We start from the raw sequence: 26,709 nt of genomic DNA, 5'->3' as shown, positions 1-26,709 counted from the left end.
TTAGTTCAGGTTGCCATAGGTCCAGCAATTCCAGGCTGTCCGATCCTGTCTCCAGGTTTGCAGTTGTGATTCTGTAACCATACACCATATGCCATTCAGCAAATATGTCTTACAGAGGTACGTTTTCTGTTCTACAGACCTTATTTTTGGCTGTTTTATTCTACTGCCTATTTACAAATTGAATCATGGCAAATACATGAAGATGTTGCTGACTCAAGTTACAGGTTGGGATATGGGGGAAGATTCCACACATCAAATATTTCTGCAATTTCCATGTCTCATTGGTCAGGGTATTTGTTAAACTCAAGGGGAAGAGGAGTTTGCAGTGGGTGAAGGTCCCTTCCAGCAGGGGAACAACCATGGATTCTTGGGTCCTAAAGAGAGTCCTACTTCAAACCACATGTAGGGACTCAGGGCAGACACACAAAGACATCTTTTGGTGACCAGATACACAGAATGCTCTTGAGTTCGTTTAATCTAGCTTGGTAATTCTACCTTTAGGACCTCTAGGAATTACGAATGTCATGTCTCAACCAAGGTCTGGATCTTCTCATTTATCCTTGATCGCACTGATTACTACATTTAGAAAGAGATTTCTTCTTTAGCAAGTTTTAATTCATAATAAAATTTAGTTTTAAAAGATATAATTTTAATGAATCAGTATATAAATTTCTTTTTTATTTCCAAAGTATGGATATATAAATATGGACTATTTAAAAGAATATCTGAAAATTTCTATCTGTTTTAACTAAACCTGTTAAGAGCTGCACAACTCCTCATAGTAGTAGGGATCACAAAGATTAGAGATTCTGATTTTTAAAATTCAAAAGGCTTATGTTTACACATCCTTCTATTGAAATCTTGCCCCAGTAAACTTAAGTCAATGCACACCATGTGCAGCACATCCTGGAATAATGTCATTTGGTTCGACTTTGTTTCATTATAATGTTGAAGAGACAAAAAAAAAAAAAAAAAAATCGCGCCCTAACCGGTTTGGCTCAGTGGATAGAGCATCAGCCTGCGGACTGAAGGGTCCCAGGTTCGATTCTGATCAAGGGCATGTACCTTGGTTACGGGCACATCCCCAGTAGTGGGTGTGCAGGAGGCAGCTGATTGATGTTTCTCTTTCATCGATGTTTCTAACCCTCTATGTCTCTCCCTTCCTCTCTGTAAAAAATCAATAAAATATATTAAAAAAAAATCGCTTCTCCCCAAGTGTGCATGGGTTTTCTCCAGATGCAGTGGTTCCACATCCCAAAGATGTAGGCATGAGGCGAACTGGCTTTTCTCAGTTGTCCCAGTCTGACTGAGTGTGGATGTACATGAGCGCCCTGTGATGGGAAGATGTGCTGTCCAGGGTGGGTCTCTCTTGTACCCTGAGCTACCAGAAGAAGCTTCAGCCACATATGCCCCTGAACTACAATCAGAAGATTAGAAAAGACTTATCTTACTTGTTTTTATTAATCTTTTTGAAATGTACATATAGCTCACATTTATTTCAATGTTTGGGTCTCTATTTAGAAGTTTAGTGATGTTTTCGTGACCAGAAATATGCTATAGGAACTTAACTCTTGTTTATATCAGTTACCATGTAGTTCCTTTATGTCATTTCACTTAAAGTCCCAGTTTCCAAGACCCTATCCTGGACTTTGAGGATGACTGTATAATCATTTTCTTTGATATTAAAGCTGATCTTGAGCTCACATGGCTGGGGGTCCTTAAAGCCCAATTGCACATGCTGGACCTTATCCAGGAATTGACAAATACTCAGCTGATAAACCATGAGCTTGACATTTATAGCAGTGAATGTTGAGCTAGAGTACTCCTTAACTTGATAATAAAATCAGTTTATTATCTAAGTTTATTTTCTTCCATCTTGATTTCACATGAATAAATACAAATGGGAGAAAACCTATTCATGGCCATCTGAAAGTTGAGTTATTGTATTTGTCAGTATTATCTAAATGTCAACATGAAATAGACCTCTGCCAGTAGTGCTGTTCCTGGTGCTTCCCGCAGCTCCAATAGGTCTCCCTGCTGGCTTCCACCCTGCCATGTCACACAGCCTTTCCCAGGCACCTTCTGGGCCTGTTATCTTCCTACTTCCATCTCTCTCATGTAGGACATCCAGCCAGGGCTAAGCACATTATCTGGGCCATTATCCATGCTGATATTTTATGTTATTTCTTTGAAGTTCTTCTCAGATCCAGAGGCAAAATGGCAAATGCTAACTCCTTTAGAATATTTATGACTAGAGTTCTCCAAGTGACTGAGTCTTATATCCAAATAGCTGCTTGGCTCCTCTCCACAAAGACAAAATCTCAGTGGTGTTGACTATGCATGTGTCTGGGAGTCTCCTTGCTTGCTTTGCAAAGCACTGCTCTGTGATGTTCCTTTGCTGGCTCTTCTGCCTGCCTCTCCCGTGGTCCTGTTGCTCTGGCTCTGCCCATTGCTAAGCTTGTGCTAATTCTATGTTGCCTCCCTAGAAATACCACAAGGCTTAAGAGCTATTCCTAGGATGAAATATATTACTTCTATTTTCCCTTTGCCTCGATTCCAGGCTGTCTATAATTAAACATGTATCTTTTTTTGTACAATCTTGATGCCTCCCCAATATTCTGTCTCACTCTTGTTCAGGCACCGCATCCTATAGATCTGCACCCTCTGTCCTCTGGGCTAACTAATTACTTTATTTTTCCATAATTATGTATCCCCTTAATCCAAACCCTTATCATTTCTAGAGTGCTCTTTTAAACCAGTGTTTGTTCAACTTGAGAATGAGGATGGAGGGCATGTAGAAATACTGGCTCCGAGCCCAGCCCCAAGGAGATTCTGGTTCAGTGTAGAGAGTTGCTGGTTCTAAGAGGCTCCTAGGTGAACCTCACACTGGGCATTTCTGGACCATATCCAAGTAGTGCTGTCCTAGATGAAATAATGCTATTCTTGACCTAGAATCTCTCGGATGCACCTTGCTGCTCTCTCTGGTTAGATGCTGACATCATTGGGAGGCTGATACCAAATCTGTTATTGGATGTGAGCCTAATAGACATGTTTATTCTTTATTTCAGTAGTTGCAAGTATGAATTGCTAACGAGTTGACAAAAGAGCTGTGACATGATTTAAAAGCAAATGCTTTAAGATGCAACAAGCTAATACGGAATGATTAAAATATATCAGGTTAGATAAATGGTCATATATTATCTGTAATAGAAATTGGTGGTCTGGGCAGGGACAGGCAAAGGTTCCAGGAATGATTTCCCTGACATAAAGGAAGAAGCGAGTCTGCAAATTTAAAGCACACCACGTTTGAACAATATTGATTCAGAATAAATGAGCACTAGATGTACCCAGGTTAAGTTTTTAAATTCCAAGGGTATAGGGAATTATTCAGGAGGCAAGGAGTTACTTCTGGAGAAAAAATACCACCAAATGGAAAGAAGTTAGATGGTCCTTGAATACTATCCAGCTGCATAAATCTGTGAAACATAGTCTAAAAAATAATGAGAAAAGTAATGTGAATTACGAGTGTTATACTCAACAAGGAAAAAAGAGAACAGGCAGATATTTCTCACAATGAAAACCTCAGGCAGTAGAATTCCAGGGATCTCTTTTACAAACACAAAACAAGATTTATCGCTGGCTAGATTCAGCCAAAGGGAGAAGCTTTGAGAAAGAAGGAGCGGGGGGAAGTGGAGTACTCATTACCAGATTTCATGTAAAGCCATATATGTATGTGAATTGGAGGAAAAGGACATGTGACTCAAGAGTTTTATTATAGACTAGTCTTTCCCTACAAAAAATAAAGGCATATGGAAAATTTAGGAAAAAGCAGTTGTGATTCCAACTTTAAAAACAGAAGCATTTTATTTCTAGCCAAAGAAGAAAATCAGGACCAAAATCTCAGGAAAAAAAGTCATGGAAAAAGGATGGGTGGGGAGCTGATAATTAATTTTCATTTCAGATAAAGAAACATTAAAGTGTCTATAGAACATGATGGTAGGTAGGGGCTGGGAGAGTTGGTGGAACACAGTAGGTTCAGTCATATGGAGAAGATCTCTGAATTGAACATGGCTTAAGCACCTCCTCAGACTCTGTTGGCCTTATGTTATCCTGGGCCCTCAGCCATTTGCTCTGTCTCAGCTGCCACCATGGCTGATAGATTCCTCAGCAGGACTGCAAGGTTCTTCCAACTGATGCTAACTAGCTGGTGGCCAGTCCCCTCATGCCGCTTCTGGGCTTGGGTTGGAAAGCATCCCACTGGCGTGATCTGGCTTCTCAAGCAGATACTAAAGGGCCTGGGAGATACAACCAGAAATACAGGGGGATGCATTCCCTGTGAGGTGAGCTTCAACCAATGAGAGGCAGAGTATGGAAAGAAACTGACTAATAAGTTTTCTTTCCCTTTTCCTCCCGATGGGCTGTTCAAGGCAGCTTTCATGTAACCAAGCAAATGTCCATTTGTGCCTCAGCATAAAGGAGTGGCCCCATGGTAATACCTCACATGGCATTACTTTTCATCTTTCCTCACTCATATAACTCTGGGATTGTACCCTGAACTATGCATTAGCTCGTAATCCTTGCCCCCCTCAACCCTCATCCCTGCTTTCTAGGGATGAGGGATGAGGGGGGGAGAATTGACTCAAGCCTGTAGAGTGGCATGGCTACAGAACATGGCCGGGGTAGATGATATATATACTCTATAGTCCATGTGGAGAAACACAGATTTTAATCAACTAAAATAATAAAACTGAAAAATTTGTAAATCATGCAAGTAACATAAAACAGCAAATGTGTTTAAAGATTACCATCCATTATTCCTGGAGAATGAATTGGAGGGTAGCACAAGGGTAAAAACAGGAAAAATTTGGGTCAAACTTCTTTTTACAGCATCAGTGTGATTTTGCTGCAAGATTCACCAATTACAAAAATAAATAGACATTGTAGTGACATGTCATTACATTGTAATTATGGTCTAGTCACTGTGTGGTCAAGGCTATTTCAGTCATAAATGAAGTCCAGGAGGAGATGTGTGTGGCCAGCATGGCTGGCACACAGGCAGTGGTGCAGAATAAGGCATGCATGCTCAAGTGGGTGATACTGCCTCCAGGAGGCAAATATTAGTTCTTGAGGGACAAACGATCTTATTTTTGTGTATGGATAACAGATATACAGACACATCACAGACAAATATATAATCTCTAGTATTAAAATTTCATGAGTAGTAGGATAGTTCCAGAAAAAAAAAAAAAGTCAAGTGTCTCTTTGCCTTAGTGATAATGAAAAACACTTTGAGAAAAGCTGTTCTTGGGCATTTTCATGGAGAGAAGCTGTCAGGTACAGTAAGTGTTGTGGAGGTATGTAGGGTGAGGGGATGGGTAAGATCAACAATGACACCTGATCGTTTTTGGTTTGGGCAGGTGAGTAATACTGAGGAGGGAGAGAGTGAAGTTCTGTGTCCAATTCCCAGAAGAGGATTTGGCTGTGAACACAACAGACAGACACTCTGCCCTCAAGAAGCATATATTTGAAGAAAGATAAAACAAAGAACAGAAAATGTTACATTAAATGTTAGCTTGGGAAAAATAAAGCAGGAAGGGGGAATGGGTTAGGTCAGGGTTTCCGTGTTAAGAAGTAATTTCTGAGATCTGTTGAGTTTACATTTCCAAGAGGTGTAAGGTAAAGACTTGAATTCATGTTCAAGGACTTTAATTTTTTGGAATGACCCACCTTGCACATTTTCAGTAGAGATTAGACCTTATGAACTTGCCTTTCATAAAGTTTACAACTATTGATGGGAATCTCACTGAGAAGGAAGTCTGATGGAGCAAGAGAAGGGGTCCCCAAATAGGTGAGGTTTTGAGGGTCACAAGGGGTCAGAGAAGAGAAAGAAGGTGCCTCATCGATGTAGATGGGAGCCCAAACTCATGCCTGTTGTCTTCCACTGAGTTTTGTGACTCTATCCTACCCGCCCATTCTTCTCTTCCAACTATATTTTTAATACACGACATAACATTCTTACTAGTTTCTACTAATCATTATTGAAATCCAGATACTCATACTTCCAAAATGATCAGGTAGAAAAAACAAATAGACAATCTCCTATGTAGTCCAGAACTGTCTTCTGTCATAGCAACAGATGGCAACTGGCTCCACAAAAAGTGAAATCGCACTCCTGACTCTATCTCTGTGTGCAGTTTCTTCCAGTAGCTAATTCTCTTCAGGGCTTCAGCTCCCTTTCTAAAGAAAGGGAGAGTCTGCTGAGTGAGGACAGACTTCAACATTCCCTTGGACTAAGTACATAAGACTTGAGAAACACTGTGGAGGTCCTTTTGGGCACCAAAACTACAGTAATGCATTTCCTGTTGCCATTACTAGCAATCATCTCCTTCAGAATTTGTAACCAATTTGCAACTGCCTAAGTGTTCCAAGCAAGCATTACATTGTGAAAATACTATACTGGAAAGATTGTTTATGGAACTCCAAATTCTGTCCTTCTCCATGGAAATTGGGAATCCAAACCCAATTTGGACGTATTTTGTATGTGGCATTTATATAAGGTGTTCCCATATGCTGCTAGGAAACATTATGCAGTTTAATGCTTGCTTGATAACATTTAATGAATGTTGAGTTTAATGATAGTATAATTTTCAGTGAATAATGGCAATGTAGGAAGATCTGGTGTTATGGATTAAATTGTGTCCCCTCTCCCCAAAAGATAGGTTGAAGGCCTGATATGCCAGTATCTCAGAAAGTGATGTTACTTACAAATATGATCTTTGCAGATGTAACTGGTTAAGATTAACGTATACTGGAGTAGGCTGGGTCCTTAATCCAATATGACTAGTATGTGTTTGTTTTTTTAAAATATATTTTTATTGATTTCAGAGAAGAGGGAGGGAGGAAGGGAGGGAGGGAGAGAGAGAGAGAGAGAGAGAGAGAGAGAGAGAGAGAGAGAGAGAGAGAGAGAGAGAGAGAAACATACATCAGTGATGAGAGAGAATCACTGATCACCTGCCTTCCACAAGTCCCACACTGGGGATGAGCCTGAAACCTAGGCATGTGCCCTGACCGGAATTGAACCATGACTTTCTGGTTCATAGGCCAATGCTCAACCACTGAGCCATGCTGGTCAGGCATGACTAGTATTCTTATAAGAAAAAGAGAGACACACACAGAGAGAATGGCGTGACAATAGGCAGACATTGAGAAGCTATTGCCAGTAGCTGGAAGAGAAAAAAAGTACCACCCAGAGTCTCACAGGAGCGTGGCCCTGCCACCTTTTCAGATTGCTGGCCTCCAGAACTGTGAGATAAGACATTTGTTCCTCTGAGCCATCCAGAATATGGGATTCTACTCCAGCGGCCCAGCGCCACTAACTCAGCCGGGTATGCTTTTGCACTGTGCTTCTGGTCTTGCAGCCAAATTTAAAGTGTAGACTGGCTTTCTGCTGTTCCCCTGACATTTCTCAGTGTCGTGAACTCAATCAGCAAATGTAGTTCTTTAGTATTAGTTTATGTCAGGCCCAATTAGAATGAAAATTCTACTGTTAAAAACAACTTATTATATGCCAAAACACTTAAAATGGCATAAACACAGCTAATTATTTTGTTTTACTAAATATAGGAATATGAATTCTTGCATTTTAATATGTTTTGTTTTTAACTATGTTTCCAAATAATTTTAATAGTTAATTCCTAGTTCCCCAATCACAAAGTAATATTATGAAGTTATATGCTATGAATCAGTAAATACACCAATTTACTCTAAATGTGATGCAATGGTCTTTCTTTCTTTCTTTCTTTCTTTCTTTCTTTCTTTCTTTCTTTCTTTCTTTCTTTCTTTCTTTCTTTCTTTCTTTCTTTCTTTCCTCTGTGGAGTAGCGATTTTATGGTTTTCTTGGTCTCTCTCTCTCCATCTTGTTTTGTTTTAGAACCATATACATCTTTCTACTTTCTTGTGTTTCACATGATCAGTGTTAATTGAAAGTTGTCCCAGTTATTAAAGCAGTGTGTTCTCTGGACAAAAAAGATACAAACTATTTCTCCTTACCTTGCATTTTCATATAAAGCTTGCCTGATGCAGGTTTTTTGGTATAATTGCTTTAGGTACCATGGCAGTTATTGGAGTTTAAGCACAATAGTCTCCTTTTCTGGACCCACTTTCCTGCTTATACAAAAACCTAGTTAGTTTATTGTTTCGGTGTGAAATTATGTATCTCATAACTCCAAAGAAATGTTACTACTGTCCACACAGTGCCCCAGGTTCCCTTGTTTTGTGAAGTCTGAAATTTCACTTCTGCAGAGGGACATTCAAAACACTTTCTACATGAAAACCTAAGGCAAGCCTGATGGAGAACACTCTTATTGGAGGACATGATTGAGGATCATGCTTAATAAGTTTTAGCAGATATTTTTATCATGGACAATTCAGTTATGAGAAAACCTACTTGTCGGATAAGTAAATTAGGAATCTACAAGTGTTATTATAATAGAATTTTACTTATAGATCTCCTGGTCTCCATCTCATTCATTTCATTGGCAGTGGCAAATACATTAAGTATATTTTGAAATTTTAGTAATACTTGTCAACTACTCCTTTTCATATAAAATACTCATGTCTTAAAGGAGATTTTATGCAAATGCATTTTACTCTAGGGGGTCACTGTAATAAGATCAGTTGTATTGACTATAATTGAAAGTGTTTCCTGTGCCCAATACACTCTGATGATTATTTTTATGCAGAAAATCAAGAGAGGATATGCTACCAGGGTTTAAACTTGAGTAGTAAAATTCTGTGTGTTTCTCTACCTTTTCCATGATGATCACGTAATCAACTATGTATTAAAAGAAAATGACTTTTAAAGAAATACATCCAAGTCCTGTCACTATTAGACTACCAATTGTATTAGTAATGTATGTGGCAGCCTGCAAGTTTCAGTTTACCTGATTTACCCTTCTGTAAACTCAAATTTGTTGTGAGATCCTTGGGAAATTAATGGGTACCAGAGCTGGTAGTCAAATTATACTCAGAAATGTAAGAAATCCCAGATGCTGGATGGTTAGGTGAGACATGCTACCCTCTGTGTTATCCCCCAGGGGATGCTGCCTCGCTGACACCAGGCACTCCAGCACCCCCGGGGAGCATTCAGGATCCCCAAAGGAAGGACTGTCTACTGCTCAGGGTTGACATGGACCTCTGCCATGAGGCTTTGTGATTTTTTGGGAGGGCAATGCAAAGAACAGACATTTACTAGTAGAATACAGCACACCTCCACATTGCTGATGGGCATTAGAATAATATGTGAAATTGCTGTCAACTGGCTCACCACAGACATTCTTTAAGGTGTTAAATCAGAAAATAAAATTCTCCCTACTACCATAAAACTTGGAATAATTTGATTCCGTTACGATGTGTTAACAAATTGAATCTTGGCAGTAGGAAAACTAGGTTCCTCTCAAGTGACCAGAATGCTGTCTTCTCATCCCTTGAAAGGCAGGCTGTCCTTAGAATAAATCTTTCTGTTGATTTCATATAACATATAGGACATGGTAACAAGGGCTTTGCAAAGGTGTCAGGAGATTGGGCCAAAGTGGAACCATATCTCATCATAGTAACCAAATTACTTGTAAGATTGTTTATGCCTTGGTTTTGAATGTCTACTTTTTTAATTCTTCATCTGAGCACATTGCACTCTCCTTGATAACCTGTATATATGACCCTTGCCTGGCAATAACGGCCAGCCATTACTAAGCAGATCTGGCCCTTGACCTGTAGGTAATTGAATTCTAAAGCAAGCAACCATGCACACCAGGACTAGGGAGGAATAATTGCAAGTGTCCACTGCGTGACGGGATATCATCAACAATTTTATTCTGTGTGGACTTTCTTCCAGAAGTTGTTACACAGCAGAGTGATTGGAAGAAAAAACACTCCATCATTTCTTTGCAAATAAGCCTTCGAAGAGGAGCTGTTGGTAGAGGAATCCCCTGTTGTCCAAGGAAGAGATTGGACAGACCTGCAAAAGCACTAAGGTGTGGGGAGTGAGACATACTTACCAATATTGTAGTCCTACTTGGAACCCATTAGAAGAAATGGATTCTCCTCAAATCATCCTGGTGAATTAACACAGTGCAGTTCTTTGCACCAGGATGCCTGCAGTTAGTTGTGATTTGGGCCAACAGCTGGTGGTGGTGCAATCATTCACAGTGCACGATGTGAGGAAATAGTATTTGTCATTTGCAGAGGTGTAGAGGTGTCAACATCAGAATTTCTTTTAATTTCCTTCTTTAAAACAATAGCGTAGTGAGGTTAGAAAGCTGTCTATTTATAATATTATCCTCTCACTTTCCTGTTTGAAACAGATATGGCCAAGTTGATGTTTCTTAAATGGGGTATTTTATGGTCTTTAAATAGAATTGTCTTTGCTGTAGGGGTTCTTATCAAGGAGCAGACAATTCTCACAGTGTTAAAAATGGGATGATGTTTCAAGCTAATGTCCTGAGGGGAAAATGCTCTTTCTACCTGATCCTATCTGACGTATCCATTGGATAAATAAGAATTTCTTAGGAGAAGCTGAGGATGTGACTTCTGCTAATGAGATTTTTTTATGAAGAATCAGGGCAGCCTGAATTTAAGCAACAACCCCTGAAGTCATGAATACCTGAAAATATAATTATGTAAGCAGTTATTCTTCTAGACCAAAGAAAAATCAATGTGAAGGAAAAAGTTCCTTCCTTTGTTTTGCATTGTCCGACCATAGTAAATGCTAAAAGAAACATGTAATAGATGGGTAGAGTGGAGAGCCATCTGTCCATCCAGCCATCCTCGAAATTTACAGCCCCATTGTCATTATTTTAACTAACACCAAATGTGAAAGGAAAAGAGAAAAAAAAAAAAACCTCTGAGCCACTTAAGAGCATTCAATGCAAATTAATTAACTTTCTGTCCAAGTGAATGATTATCATCACTTTTTGGATTTCTGAAGGTTATAAAAGCTTAACTTCTGTTTGAAATTATTAAAGCATTCTGAGATTAAAGCAATATTCAGAAGGGCAGTTCTTGTTATCTATTTTTAGTCTAACTCTTGCATTCCACCTGAGTATAAGAAACTGATTAAAGCCTGGCCAGTTTTGCTCAGTGGTTGAGCATCAACCTATGAACCAGGAAGTCATGGTTAGATTCCCAGTCAGGGCACATGCCTGGTTGTGAGCTCCATCCCCAGTGGGAGACATGCAGGAGGCAGTGATTGATGATTTTCTCTCATCACTGATGTTTCTACCTCTCTCTTCCTCTCCCTTCCTCTCTGAAGTCATACACACACACACACACACATAGAAACTGATTAAATACATAATATTTTACTTGAAGAATTAAACTTGAGTTGAGAGAAAAGAGAGGAAAATTTACTCAATTAAGATTTTGTTGTTGTTGTTGTTTAACTAGAAATATGTGTGAGGCTAAAATATTGGGAGTTGTCTACAATTAGTAAAAGTCCCTTAGCATGATCCTGAATTAAAATCAGCAGAAAGTGAGGGTTTATAGGCCTCCACTTTTATGTATTTGTGCCAGAGAAAAAAAAAGTTCCAATACATTGTCTAAATACAAACATTTATAAGATTTTGAAATAATAAAAAATTCTCACTCAGTATTGAAAGTGATTTCTAAGATTAATTATCAGGGTAGGAGCTTGATTAGGAACTCATTGATATGATCAGTTAAGAAATTTTTATAATCTGACCTTGACCATAGGTAAAAAACACTAGTTCAAAGTGAAAAACAGCCTCAACCACAGAGGCCTTGATTTGTCCTTGGCAAATTGGGTCTTTAAAGGCAATCTTTATAATGAGCTGCTCTTCTTTAAGTTAAAGTACAGTTTTTTCGCTCAATTAGAAATTGTATTGATTATTCAGTGTTGGTGTTGTGTGTTTTTTAATATTTGAGGGAAGCCTTAATTTCCCTCTGCATGGATTGGATATAAGACAGCTGTCTTAGTCTTCATTGATTCATTGGCCTATGATGATTCACCAGACAGCTCATCTTCAGGACTTAACCTGAACCTTTGGGTTCTCAGGTTCTGGGGCCTCCCTGGCCTTAAGCACAGAGCATGGCAGGAGCACCAGAGGCAGGCAGAGTGCCAGCTCATCTAGCCCTGCCTGTGCTTTGACCTCTCACCCAGCTTTGTTGATGAGGCTTTTGACATTTCTAGTATTCTGTGATCCAATCTTTTCTCCATGTTTGAGTTTTGTTCTGCATCCTCTGACACATACCCTGAATGCATAACTTGATTTTATATGATTTTGAACTTTAGGCAAGTGAATTTATGTATATTCTCCTGAGACTTGATTTTTTTAAAATTGTGTTCAATATTTTTTGTAATGAGTGATTCCTCCATGTTCATGCATGCAACTTCAGTTCCTTCATCTTCACTGCTGTCCAGTTTTCCCTTGTTTGCCTGAACTTAAGGTAATCTTGTTTGGCATTTGGGGAGTTTCCAGTATTTTGTTGTTCTAAGTATTGTCGCTAAGGTGTGTCCTTGTCATATCTCCTGCAGCCCATGTGTAGGACTTTGCTCAGGGCAGGGCTTCCCGATCATGGCAACCATAGAGAATGACGTTCTGTAGATGGCACATTGGAGAAATCAAGGTCACTTTCTGCCATGAGGGACCAACCCAGCAGGACAAAACTACCTGCTCTGCACCGTAGTTGCAAGGGATCTGTGTCACGGTGTGTTTGTAACCCATTCATAGGTTGGGAAGCTGAAGTTACCAGTTCCCAGAGTACTAGAATCTTTACCTCTGCTACCTTATTGCAAATTGCTGACCAAAGTGTTTTTCGGAGTCCAGCACTTTCTTATCCTTGATATAGTTTGTAGCATTGCACAAACACACATAAACTGGACTGTTTTGCAACTGGCTCCAACCCAATGCACCCACCACCTTTCCAAGGAACGTTAATCCTACATGCCCATGCATCACGGTCCCTAATCATCCCTGGTTTGGTCAGGCCACCCTCCCTCCCTCACATGCCCTTGTTTCCTTCTCTGCCTGGCAAATGCCGGCTCAGTTGGTCCAGTTGAAAAGTTTAGGCCTATTCATCCCCATCATTTCCACAAGGACTGGTTAAGCATTTCTTCCTTTAGATCCCTGAGGCACAGGGATTTGGGACCACTGACCTGAGCTAGAAGAGTCAACCCCCTCCACCCACACCCCTGCCCAGAGAAGTGTGGGAGCTGGCTCTTAGAGATAGGGCGATGGTTGCCTGGTGGAGAAGGTATGGATGGATGTTCCCAGGAGAAGGTGCAAATTAGACAAAATCTGCAGATATAGAAAACCAGTGATGTTCTGAAAGGTGACAAATGTAAATTAGCTGGTGTTGTGGGTAGAGTGATAAGAGATGAAGATGAAAGGTATGGATAGGTCAAATTGAAATTTTTACCCTAACAAATGAATTCAGGATTTCAGGTGCATGGACAGATTTGAGCCAAAGGGGAGACATATCTCAGTCCTGAATATGCATGTGTAGGTCTGATAGCTGCTTGGAAATTCATTGAAAGTAAAAGGAGAGTCTGAGTCTGGAATAGAGACCTCAGATCAGTTTGAAGCCATAGGAATGAATAAGATCCTGACTGAAGAAAGAGTGAAAACTCCAGCTACCGAATAGCTTGATATATGAGACAAGCTATAGTTCATAATTAGTATACATATGAACTACTAGTTCACAATTAGTATAATGTAGCAATTCAGAAAAATGACAAAATAATTTTCTTATTCCATTGAGTAAAAAGCTCTCTTTTTCTTTTAAATTAATTTTGCAAAAATATAAAAGTGCTTAGCATAGATTTTTCTCAACCATCTCAATCCACACCTAATGGGATCAGACGCAGGATAAATTTCACCGCTGGGGGTGAGAGGGTAATTTAGACTCTGTATTCCTGCCTGGTGACTGTCAGGGAAGAGCTGCCAACTTTGCCAACTGGGTGGCTGTTTTGTAATTTAGACACAATAAATCTAAGCCAAGCAATTTCCTTCTAGAAACTTGAATTGCCTCCTTAGCAGAATGATGAGAGTTAGATTTCAGCTGTGGGGTTAGATGAGAGCTTTAGAAAAGATACCCAGAGGACTCTATTAATTGCACTCTTGTTTTAAAGGTAATATAGTTTTTCTTCTCAGGAAACTTTGGTGGTAAATTTCCTATAAGCATCAGCTTATGAGTTAGAAGACTGAATGGTGCTTCTGAGGTTTTGTTCTGCAGGCAGTAGAGGCAGTATTCATAGAGTGATCATCTCTCCTGTTTCATGTGTGCAGGGCTGACAGGGGCAGGGAGCTTGCTCATGTTGTACAAGATGTGCGTAGGGAATATAATCTATCTATAAGCTAAAATTAGCAAGAAAACAGTAAAAGACATTTTTACATAGCGGACGCTGTGTACCAGGCACCATCCAAGCCCACTGCATGAATAAACTCCCTGTGTGGTCCTGGGCCTGTGAGCTGGGCCTCAGGATGAAGAAGGCATAGAGATGTGTCACCTGGATCCGGGAGTGTAACCTGGGCCATCGGGCTCCACGGTCCACACACTGAACCATGTATTCACTGGAGCACCTACTGTGTGCCAGGAACCCTTGTAGACTCCAGTGAGACCACAATGAACAGGACAGACTTTGGCCCCCAGACCCTGACTCCTTGAAGCTTATATGCCACAGGTCAGGATGTGAGAAAATGGCTTAAAATAATACTTGAAATAAAAGAATGTTGCATGTAATTTATGACTAGGATGTTTAAACTGGCTAACATATGCTTTTGGGGAAGAAATAAGCCATTAGTTGCATCTGGTAAACAGAGTTAATTAAAATCATCTTTTCAGGCATACACTAGCCAAGAAGACCTGCTTTTTCTTTTACTATATAAATGTAATGCTGAGCTCCCAGTGCCAAGACCAATTTAATTCACTTGCTCAATTACAAGTTAAAAGAAAGAACTTTCATAACATATTCGCTCTCTGCTACTTTGGGGTAATAACTGGCTGAATTGATGAACTTTATATAATGATCTGTTGCTATGGCAACATGCTGCCCAGAGAGTGGAAGAGGGCATTTCATCATTACCTTATGGATAATGGTTGGAACAGCAAAGGATGCAAATACAAAAGGTTTCCTTTTACATGGCAGTACGCTGGGTCAATGAGACAAGCATGAAAAACGGCTCTCAGATACAGTGTCTGGGATCAGAGTCCAATGACAAGTGGAAATAAAGGAATTTCGCTTTCCAGGCTCATGGCCTTGGTGTCGGCAAGGATTCTCCAGCCTGTCACAGGTCACTGTGTCAGATTTGCCACTTGTCCCTTCAGTCTTAATTTTGGTACTGGATTCAGCACAGGGAAAGCAGAATAATAAACATTCCTTTCAAACATGACAAAACTTAGAGAAACAGTAGGAGGAAAATGGAGTGAAGATTAAAGATTTCACTGTTCAATGCTTTGCAATAACCACAACATCTTTATATCACATTCTCCTGAACTAGCTCTCTGTTTCTCGGTATGAATTTTTTCTTTTCTTATAAAACAACAACAAAAATTCTATATATCAAGTATGTTGCCACTCCACCTTCTAAGATTTTTATTGTACCTTAGAGAATTATATATACATTATATATATATATATATATATATATATATATATATATATATATATATATATAATGAGTTTTGGAACTTTTTCAGGCTGCTGTTCTTCAGTTATTTTTTTTGGCATCTTTTTCATTGTACAGGGTTCACTATACACATAGGGAATAATGACTTTCACTTTATTGTTTCATTTTTTTTAAATTTCAGTGAATGAAGGAAGGTTGTCTTATCATCTACAAGTATGAAAAATAAAAATTATCTAATTCACAGCAATAGTAAACATTTTATTGAGCTGACCACATTTCTTTTTTTTTTTTTTCATCTCTCCCTCTCTCCTCCCTTCCTGCCCTCCTCCTTTCCTACAAAAGGATTTTGTTCATAAAATCTTGAATTTTGGTGAGACTGAAATTCTATAAATCTTCCAAAAAGAAATACATTATGATCAGCGACCTTTTCCTCAGATACTTGAAAGTTCATTCTTGAGTGTTCATTAGTTCTCTTTAATTTTCCCTAAAGATCACCAGAGTCATTAGCCAAAAGGTCGTGAGCAATAGCGTCAGCTATATGAGTTATTGGATAATGTTTATCAAAATGCATCAGTTCTTCACAATGTTACATGTCCCACATCTTCTCCTGTTCTTTTCTACCCTATAACCATATGTATAGCTTATAGGCATCAAATAAAAGAAACGTTAATATTTGAAAATATTCATCAGTAATGTAAATTTTAGGTTGTGACCATAATAGGTAAAAAAAATTTGAGTCTGACATTATTTATAATACTCTTGCATTAGAATTGAGTCATAATAGCTTAGAGAAATAGGGAAAATAATTTACAGTCTATTTTTGAAATTGCTTTGAGCAAGTATCTGGATGACAAAATCTATTTTTATATTTCCTACTCTTGACTTGGAGTCTCTGTGCTAGTTTGCTAGGGCTGCCATAACAAAGATAACAAAGTACCACTTACAGGGCGGATTAAACAACAGAAATTTATTTCTCACAGTCTAGAGGCTGGAGTTCCAAGGTCAATGTGTCCTCCATGTGGGTGCACACGTCTGTATCCTAAGTTCCTCTTCTTATAAAGACACCAGTTACATTGGATTAGGGACTACCTTATGACTTAATTTTATTTTCATTACTATGTTAAAGGCCTTGTCGCAAAGTATAGTCACAGTCTGAGGTACTAGGAATTAGGACTTCAACATATGAATTTTGTGTCCATAACAGTCCCTATTTGATTGTAAGGCATATTTTTCATACCAAATGATATAGACTGTTATACTTGACCATCTCTATCAAAATGCAAAATAAAACCTTGTTAAAATTACTAAATTCATGTTAGTTGGCAAACTGAGCATGATAGTTTTCCACAAAGTCAAACATATGGTTGGTTAATTTTCTTTTTTTTTTTTGTTTTCTATATATGGTTACTTTTCAACAACTAATAACTGAATTATGTGCATTAGAGCTTACAGTAGACAGAGCTTATATTACATACAGCAATTAGCAGTTTAAGGTTCTTACTTTAATTGTAAATGTCTTCATTTCAACAAATCTTTGCCACCTTAAATCCTCCCTCTTTTTTTTTTTTTAATAGAATTGAAATAGATTTTTAAATCAGATTATTTCTTTTTTGCTTCCTGAGCTTATGGAAATGAGAGCCTCAAGCCTGATAGAGAAGTCAGATCTGTCCTGGGCTTGGCCCCACTTATACATTAATTATCTGTGTTTTGAATTCCATAAGATAAGCACATGTTTATAAATCATGGCTTAATCTTTGCCTTGAATAACAACTGCCATTGAGTACACTGTTTTATCAGTCCACCTGATCTTTTAGGAAGTCATCAGCTGCTATACCATTACTGACTCACCTTTATGGGAGTTGAATAATATCTTTACATGCTTTCAAAACAAAAATGCCTCTGAAGGTACAGAAACCAGTTCTTGATTGATATGAAGAGGACCTAAATGCTGGCCCAATAGTCTGATCTTTCTAATTCAACCTTTCTGGGCTTTGCTTTTCTCACCTGCCAAATTCAAAATATTTTTGTGGGTCCCTTCCAACTTTAATGTCCTGTGACCATTTGAAATTGTAGTTTAGAAAACAAAATGATGGTACATGATTTGCATTGGAGGTGGCCCTACCAATGAAATCACTCATTGTCCCAAGTGAATGATTCAGAAAAGGGACTGAATTCAGAAAACGAAGGTGGTCTATATTTTTTGATGTGTACATCAAGATAGCCACCTGTGCTTTTCTATGCATGTTAGCTTTATTTTTAAACAATTGGTTAGTTTTTATTCCTGTTTGCATTAGCTTTAACGTGTTGATCATTCCAGCGGTGTTTGATGAGAGATCCTGTCACCTACACCTTTCTATATGAAGGTATTTCAGGGTCATTTGTTTTCTCAGCTTTTTACCAGTTTTCAAAATCTTGTTGTAGCTCTGTTTCTTTCCCAGCGAATGTTTATAGTGTTCAGTTTGAGAGATAAACTATAAATATGTGACTCTCAGATTTGTATCCATACCATTTTTAGTAGTTGACATGTCCCCTTCTTTTCCCTCCCCTCCCCTCCTCTCCCCCATGGAGATTAAGGTCAATGTGGAAGTCACAATACAAGTGAATTAGCAATTAAACTGTGATAGGTATTATAAAGCAAAACAACAACAAATGAAGTGCTCTGAAGGTCCCATTGTTGTGCAAATCATTGGTCTCTTTCATGAACTGACCCTGCTCTTCTGCCAAGAAAGAAACAATGACTCTGTCACATCCTTGTCCAGAGCAAGTGCGCTTCAGCCTTGTGTTGAATAAGGAGGGGAGGACATTGGACTGGAGCCTGATAGAGCATAGAAGGTTTGATGCACTGCCTACCCGTCAAGGTGCTGGCTGGTGGGGATTCTCAGTATCCTCTCAGAGTCTCTGATTACATTTCTACTTTAGTATAGTGGTGTCATTAGTGTTGTAGGGTTTAGAAATGTCACTCCTTAAACCAGTGGTTCTCAACCTTCCTAATGTCGTGACCCTTTAATACAGTTCCTCATGTTGTGGTGACCCCCAACCATAAAATTATTTTCGTTGCTACTTCATAACTGTAATTTTGCTACTGTTATGAATCATAATGTAAATATCTAATATGCAGGATGTATTTTCATTGTTATAAATGGAACATAATTAAAGCATAGTGATTAATCACAAAAACAATATGTAATTATATATGTGTTTTCCGATGGTCTTAGGTGACCGCTGTGAAAGGGTTGTTCGACCCCCAAAGGGGTCGCGACCCACAGGTTGAGAACCGCTGCCTTATATCCACTCTTCTCTGAAATGGAGAATTACTCAGGCTTTCTTTTTCTTTATTTGATTTAATTTATTCAAGGAGAATTATATTCCTTGGAATACTTTGAAATTCCTTGGTTATTTTGTTTCAAATTTACCCATTTGTATATGTAATAAATGTCTCAAATCAACACATTACCCGCCTTAAACACATTGTACACAATGTCATATGTTGATTATATCTTAATTTTAAATAATTTCTATATAATCACGATTAATAATTCTTTAAGGAAGTTGAGCACCTATTATGTGCCAGGCACCAGACCAGACCCCTGAGATGGAAAGAACAAGATCCCATCCCTGCCCATGGGAGATGTCCCTTGTAGAAAGAGGAGTCAGTGGTGGGAGAATGCCCTGACTTGGGTGTTATGGGAACCACAGGAGGAAACTTGTGCCTGGGAGTGTGCGGAGGGGCCAGAGAAGACTGTCAGCCATCTGAACTGGGACACAAGGACAGCAGGCTTCAGAGCAGGGTGGCTAGGAGGCCACTTCAGGCAAAGGACCTGCTTTTGCAGGGACCAGGGCAATTGCAGGCTCGCTGTGCTGCAAGCGCCCCCTGGTGACCAGCACAGAGAGGTGAGGGGGGAGGGGAGTGGAAGGTTAAGAGACACACAGGCGAAGCAAGGCCCATGGATGACTCAGATGGTGCCTGCACCTCATGCAGAAGGCCTGAGGCAGGAGACAGCGTGGTTGTGTGTGCCCTGATGGTCACTTCAGACTCGGTAAGGGGAGTAGAGTGAATATTCTGGAGACATCCAGGTGAGAAAGGTGTTCTACACTAAGGTGACAGTGTTCTGGCCATGGAGCGAGAACAAAGTGCAGAAGAAAGAAGGAAAGGCTTTAAGGAACCTAAAGAGCTTCATAAGTGCTGTGGGGAAGGGAGTTCCACAGGTGCTGACCCTGGTGCCATGGGAGGGAGGGGCTTCAGGAGGCTCCTCATGGGATCAGATGCTTCAGGAGGAGGAGACCCAGCAGAGGCAGAGGAGGTGGACCACCTCTTAATTCCACACCAAGCACCACTCTCTGAGGTGCTTCTAAGCCCCACGATGTTGTCACTTCCAGGTCAGCCAGAACACCAGATCCCGATGTGCAGAAAATATGCTGGAAAGTTTTGATCTGTGATGGTTATTTCTTTGAAGTCATTTTATTAAAGATCTTTTGAAAATTTTTACGTGCAGTTGCTTAAGAGTTTGAAATGCATGTCAGTGTATTGACATTTGAATAATTATTTAGGCAGGTTTCTCAGAGTAATAATCTACCAAAAGTACATGTTAAGCAGTAAGGGGTCTTTGCTCAGCTGTTGCATAGGATTTAGTTCTATAAGCTGTGTTTCCCATGAAAATAGTGTAGTAACAGACAGAAGATGAGGGTTCGCCAGGTGAACTCCCCTCACCTTTGTCCCCTCCCCACCCCACTCCTCCATTGCTATAAAATGCTCTGTTTTGCCCCAAGAGTCTCTTATTTAAGCTCTCATAGGAGCCTTGCCATCAATGCCACCCAGTGGATGACAGTGCTCCTATGAGAGCCTTGCCATCCACTGGCTCAGTGTTTCCTGATGTCCCTGTCACTGCTCCACAGGAGGCTGTCACCTCCCTCTGCTGGTGAGGACCTCCTCTCAGGGTGCTGTGGCTGAAACATCGCTGCTCACTCACCTTCCTGAAACTCCCACCTTGTCCTGGTCACTGCCTTGATGCCTTGGTTTATTCATGCTTTGCACTATGCCGGGCAGGAAGACCCTGAGTCAATGAAGGCGAATTCCCCACCAGCTGGGAACGGCGATTTCCAAGTCAAGATTAAGTTGACTTGCACAGTAAAGTCATACAAATTTTCTTCAGCACAAATCTATGTATCATGTATTTATTAAAATGTCTGCCTGCCTGTTCCACAGACTGCCCCCTCCCTCCATCCCCCCACCCCCCCTCTTTCTCTCCTACTCACAAACACATACTCCCCCCACCCCTGCAAAGACAGGTACTGTGATTTTAATCATCCCAGCATACCACAGAATTATGCTTTTATGCTTGAACTTTCTCAAACACATTTAACCAGCTAGCTTAAAATAAAATTAAGTAATAGTTTACTAATGGTGCATGTATTATTTTGTAGTCAGTTCATAACACATGTTCGAAGAAAATGTTTCAGATAGCCATTTTTAAATAAATTCAGGACAACATATGTCTGCATAAGTATTTTTTACTTTAAATGTAAACATCTTTTCTCTATAAAAGTAAACATCTCTAAGGACTTCCACGAAAACAAAAGAACTGGAAGTATTTTCTGTCCAGAGCCTTCCAAGATTAAACATTGACAGGAGGCCTTGGAGCCAAAGGGTTATGACTTACTTTTGGGTTTAGGTCACTTCTTAGCCTCCTTTTCTGTGTGCAGAAGAAGGATGTTGGAAACCTTGGACCCTGATGGGTTTTGTTCAGTCAGTGCCTTCAGGATGACTTGAGGAATTGATGACATGTTGGGGAGGTGCTTCTAGAGGGTTGGGTTCATGCACTGGGTTTGCAGGTTGATAGCAGGGGCCTAGATCCAGGGACAGTAGCATGGATTTTAAGTAGGTGTCCGTGACACATGGCATTGACCCCTCACTGGCTGAAAGGCCCTTCTTCCGTGTCCCTCAGAGCCAATCTGGGGAGTCTATGTGGTCAGGGACACTCATCCTTGGGCAGTGCTTATAAATAAGTGAGCAGACACATGTAGTGAGCAGAAAAACTGCAGGTGGAACTGCAGGATCCAGGTTAGCAATGGATGCTTATCGTACAGGGAAGAAGGCTTTGGGGAGTTGAGACCAAGAAAAGCATCACCAAGAAGAACATCAGAGCTAAAGAGGAAGGGGTTGATGTAAGCTGGGAGGAAGGGGACAGAGAAGGGCAGGATGGAAAAGGGGCAGCCTTCGCTGTCCTGCAGATTTGCAGTTGCCCATGGCCTGGCATCTGCCTTCCTGGGGTGGCAAAGTCAGGACCTCTGACACTGGAAACCCAAGGTTGTCTCTTAGAATTTCTTTCACCTGATGGTCCACAGTGGGTGGGTGGCTCCTTCGAGCTGCAGTAAGCTCCGGTCTGCAGACACCCTCCAGGACGAGGCAGATGGTAGCTGAGTGTTCTCTTCCCTGGCTGCATGGTAGGTCTGCTGAGAGCAGTAAAAATGCCTGGTGCCCAGGCCCACACCCAATGCGGCTGATTGACTAGGTCTGGGTTGGGGCCCCAGCAACAGCATCTTCAAAGCTCTTTCAGACGATTCTCTGAGCAGCCAGGCTGGGAAGCCCACTGACCTTATGTCCTTCCTTCCCTGTTGCCTTTGCAGATTATGGCACCATTAAGAAGGTACGGGCGCCCCTGACTGCGACCTCGGGGAGCTGTGTGCTGGAAGAGATCGAGCTCTTCCCGGAGAGGCGGGGGGAGCCCATCCGGAGCCTGCAGATCCTGCACAGCCAGAGCGTCCTGTTCGTGGGCCTGCGGGAGCACGTGGCCAGGATCCCGCTGAAGAGGTGCCCGTTCCACCGCACCCGCAGGTAGGGCAGCCCCAAGTCGATCCTGCACACTGTGCCCTTGCAGCCATACCACCTGAGAGAAGGCACAGGAGCCAGAGGCCTTCACATTCCCTGGGGTTGAATAGCAGCCGGGCCTAAACGTCTCTGTGTCCCGACTCCCAGGATGCAGAGGGTTTTGAAGAAAACTGATTTACTGTGATGATCATAACCCACCAGTGTCTGTGGAGGAGGATCCATATTATTACATCTGCAAGCAACGGTCAGGGCTACAACAAATTACTCAGTGCCTTAGGACACTCAGTGATAATGCTGGTCATTGGCATTCCTGCATTAATTTGGCACAAGTTTCATTTTATTTGTGTAATGCATGTGTGCGTGTGAGTATGTGTATGTGTGTGAGTATACATATTTTCTATATGTTAGAATATAGGTATCTGAACAATATGAAGTATGCATCCTCTTAACCCAAAGTTAATCCCCCCAAAGTGGCAATGGCACCCCCTCTCTGGGCAGTCCTCACGGTTCTGTGCTGGGCACTTGCTCTCTAGGGATGCTGTCCCTCTCCAGAGGCTCCAGATTCACCTAGGCTGCTGGGAGGAGGGAAGGAGAAGGGAGTTTCTCCAGGCTTGGGAGAACCCATGTACCAGCACATGTTTCCTCACTGCCTCAGCCAGTCTGCTCACCCACCATGCGGTATCCACTATTGACCCAGTGCTACTTGAAGCTCAGTTTGTGAAAATGCTGGCCCATATGCTTGGGAAGCTGCAGGTTTCCGTGTACACCATACATTTGACCAGCAGTGTAATGTTGGAATGCTGCATAAATGCTCTGGCCCCTGGTACAAGATTGGCTCTGGGGAAATCATAAGCTTCAATGTCCATAGGGATCCGGGCTCTTATTAATACAAGTCCCCCAAACAGGGCATCGGTGCAGACTTGGTGTAGAAGTGGATGTTTAGATATATTACTCACAAACACCATACACAGGTCATTGTTTCTCAAACCAGGCACCCAGTGGCACTAGCTTTGTGTTCAGAGGCCGGGAGTGACATTACAGACCTGCACATGGTGTTTCTTGATCTGGTCACTACAGTATTTTACACCCCACTTTCTTACCTAACATGCAAATTACTGTAGAATGAAATGGAATAATGTGCAGAGTGAAAAATATAAAGCACTCTGCAAAGTGTAGAAAGAAGGTTTTATGTGTTGCAGTATCTCCTTCTAGATGATTCTAGAAAATGAAGTCTGTACTATCATACCTTCATTGGTAATAGAGTGTTGAGAAATAACATTAGGGACCTTCTATCTAATAACAATGCTATTGCGAGCATTAATACTGGATGGTGATATTTATTACCAGCTATCTTTTATAGAGCACCTTTTCCCTAACATTAACCAATGATTGCTTAAAACTTGTTTGGATTTGTGTTCCCTGCCGGACTAATGGAAGCCAGGGATTATTCTGCCAGTTGCTGATGACTCAGTGGGGGCAGACAGGGAGAGTTGGAGTCTTGCTAACAGACATGTCACACATCAGAATGCATTAGAAGGGCACCAGTCTTGCAGCTCCATCCCCATGAGCTCTGAGATCCAACAGTGACTTGTTCGGGAGTGACCCTGATTACTGTGCACAAAGACACAGGCCTGTGCTGTGTGTCAGGTGTTTCTCGTGCCAGAGTGGGAGTTCATGGCTTGCAAAGCATGAGGCCATTCATCCTCTCATGGCGATTCCCTTCATTGGACCTGGGTTCCTGGTGCTCAGCTCCTTGTAGGCAAGGAAGCCAAGTCCTGCATCAGATCCCAGAAGCCAGGCCTCATCTTCCCTCTCACGCCTCTTACACGACTGCACTTCAAGGCTGGTCATGAATCCACAGGAGCCACGGCCACCAGTCACTGTGGCCAGGGAACAGTTCACAGCTCCCTCTTTCTGTTGAAGAAATTAAGGCCACTTTTCTGTCATCATCAGGCTCCTGCAGAGGGAAGATTTTACTATTATATCCAGAGCTGTCTCCCTGCTGGTTACTCGTCCACTCCCTCAGAAGAAAGCAGAGTGAGACTGTGACTTCACTGTAGATCGATGGACTGTGGTCTCTGTGTGCCCACTCTCAGTGGGGGGTAGTTTGGGTCTGACCCTTAGCAATTCCACTTGCGAAAAGAAAATATTTTAATTCAAGAGTTTCTCTGGATTCTTTCCAATGTTTCTCTGCAATCCTCCTATAGAAAGACAAAAAAATCTCCCTAGTGAAAATTAACTGGGGGAAAAAAATCAATTTTTAAGAAACTAATATCTTTGTGACCAGATTTTCTTTACATGAATTATGTGGGGGAATTGTTTTTTGTTTTTGTTTGTTTGTTTGTCTGTTTTGACAAAAGCAATGTTGATTTTCCAGAAGTATGCCTAGGGAATTACACAAAATAGGAACAGAATAATAATTGAGTAACAGGAGGTTACTGATCTCTTCTTTAAATAAACTTTCTGTAATAGAATGTAAGTCATTTTAGCTGCTACTAGAAACTCAATTTTATTAATGAATTTTGAAGTGTTTAAGAAGAAAAATTGAGCTTAAGTAATCATATTCCCATTTTTCATTTCTTAGAATGCCTTTTCTTCAAAGGCAATGCATAGTTTGATGAACGTGTATAAATGATAACAATTCATACAATTCCACAACTTTTATATGTTTGGCATTGTGCTGGGTTTTATCACCACTTGATCATTTTATCATGTCAATCATATACCCTGAGTGTAAAGTCATATATTATCTCCATTTTTCAAATGAAGAAATAGTGGCTTCAATTTTTGGTGTCCTGCTCAAGGTCACGTGGCTCTAGTGACATGAAGCCCAGGTTCAGAGCTGGGAGTTGCTACACCTATGGCCCAGGCTTCATCTTTGGTTCTCTGCCTCTTTCCTCTCTTCTATTTACTTCTTTTTTTAAAAAAAGAAATTATTATTGATTTCAGAGAGGAAGGGAGAGAGAGAGAGAGAGAGAGAGAGAGAGAGAGAGAGAGAGAGAGAGAGAGAAATATTAATTATGAGAGAGAATCACTGATTGGCTGCCTTCTGCACCCCCCCCCCCCCCCGGGGACTGAGCCTGCAGCCTGGGCATGCACCCTGACCTGCTCTTTACTTAATAACCTAAAGAGAAAACCTCAGTTCTTGTGGAACAGTAAAACCCCTTTACAGAGAAGAGTAGTGATATAAAACATTAGCCAAAAGATTGGAAACCCTTGGGCCTTAGGTGTTTGTTTTGTTTTGTTTGTGTTTTATTATAAAAACTAACTGGGAAGAGGAGCAAAGCTGAAAACTGGATGAATCATAGCCTATAAATAAAACAGAAGACACATGCCTTTTAAATGTTGCTTTATAAAACTGGGGTGTGCATGTGTGGATGAAACCATTAAAATAAGGAGCTTGGCTCTATTGGGGCATTGGTATCTAATTATCCTTAATCCAGTCAACCTGTACTAGTTATCAGGTTGATAGTTTCATTATTAAGAAAATTAGTATGGAAATTAAGACATGGCTTGAAAGGGAAAATTTTTAAAAGGTGGAGTTAATTGGTTGGCACTGTTATTAATTACATATTATCTAAAGACTGCATCTGCCCAATGGGAGAAATATACACCTACAGAAAGACATTGCAGGATCCCCACATGTCCCCAGCAAGACAACCTTGGCCATTCAGGTATGAATCACATAAGCATTCAGAAAGACATTTTGACATGTACTCATTTTACAAACTATTCTCCCTTTCATATGAATTTAATATTTTTCAAATCTCAACGTCTTGAGTTTTTGTTTGTGTTGGCATTGGTGTGGCCTCTAAAGACCGTCCGTTTTCCTTAGTTAACTCATTGCTAGTATATTTATTGAACTTAATATGTGCCAAGCACCAAGCCAGGCCCTGAGTGGATGTTGACAAATGAGGCAGCCCTGACCTTGTCATGGAGCTCAGAATCTAATGAGAAATTCTGGCATAAATAAAATCTCCAGAATATCTATTGTTGATTTGAGCCAACGGGCCTTGGAGTTACCTTAGAGTTTATCCCCAGATCAATTTATCATTACAGCTGATCTCAGATGGACGACATGAGGACCTAATCGCTGAGCCTGACATCCCTGTCCAATTACTTTTACAGTTGTCTTGGAATCACTCCCAGTGTTCCAGTCCCAAATTTCCAATAGTGAGGGAATGAATCAACAAGTTATGATATACGTATTCAGTCAATTATTTGCTCAGTGGGTTATTC

At 40.7% G+C, this 26,709-nt stretch overlaps 1 protein-coding gene across 1 annotated transcript in view; it reads left to right on the top strand.

Moving 5' to 3' along the window:
• Positions 1–26,709, top strand: part of SEMA5A (semaphorin 5A) — a gene marked incomplete at its 5' end in the record, with an annotated part of 244,625 nt that overhangs the window by 159,246 nt on the left and 58,670 nt on the right. Inside the window, one exon of the mRNA XM_081089965.1 lies at positions 22,269–22,476. Within this exon, the coding sequence (XP_080946091.1) occupies positions 22,269–22,476 (208 nt within the window). The remainder of the gene's footprint in view (positions 1–22,268; positions 22,477–26,709) is intronic.

The sequence above is a fragment of the Myotis nattereri genome (genome assembly GCF_964212035.1).
Source record: "Myotis nattereri genome assembly, chromosome: 4".
Taxonomy (NCBI): domain Eukaryota; kingdom Metazoa; phylum Chordata; class Mammalia; order Chiroptera; family Vespertilionidae; genus Myotis; species Myotis nattereri.
This window is presented reverse-complemented; position numbering and strand designations above follow the sequence as displayed.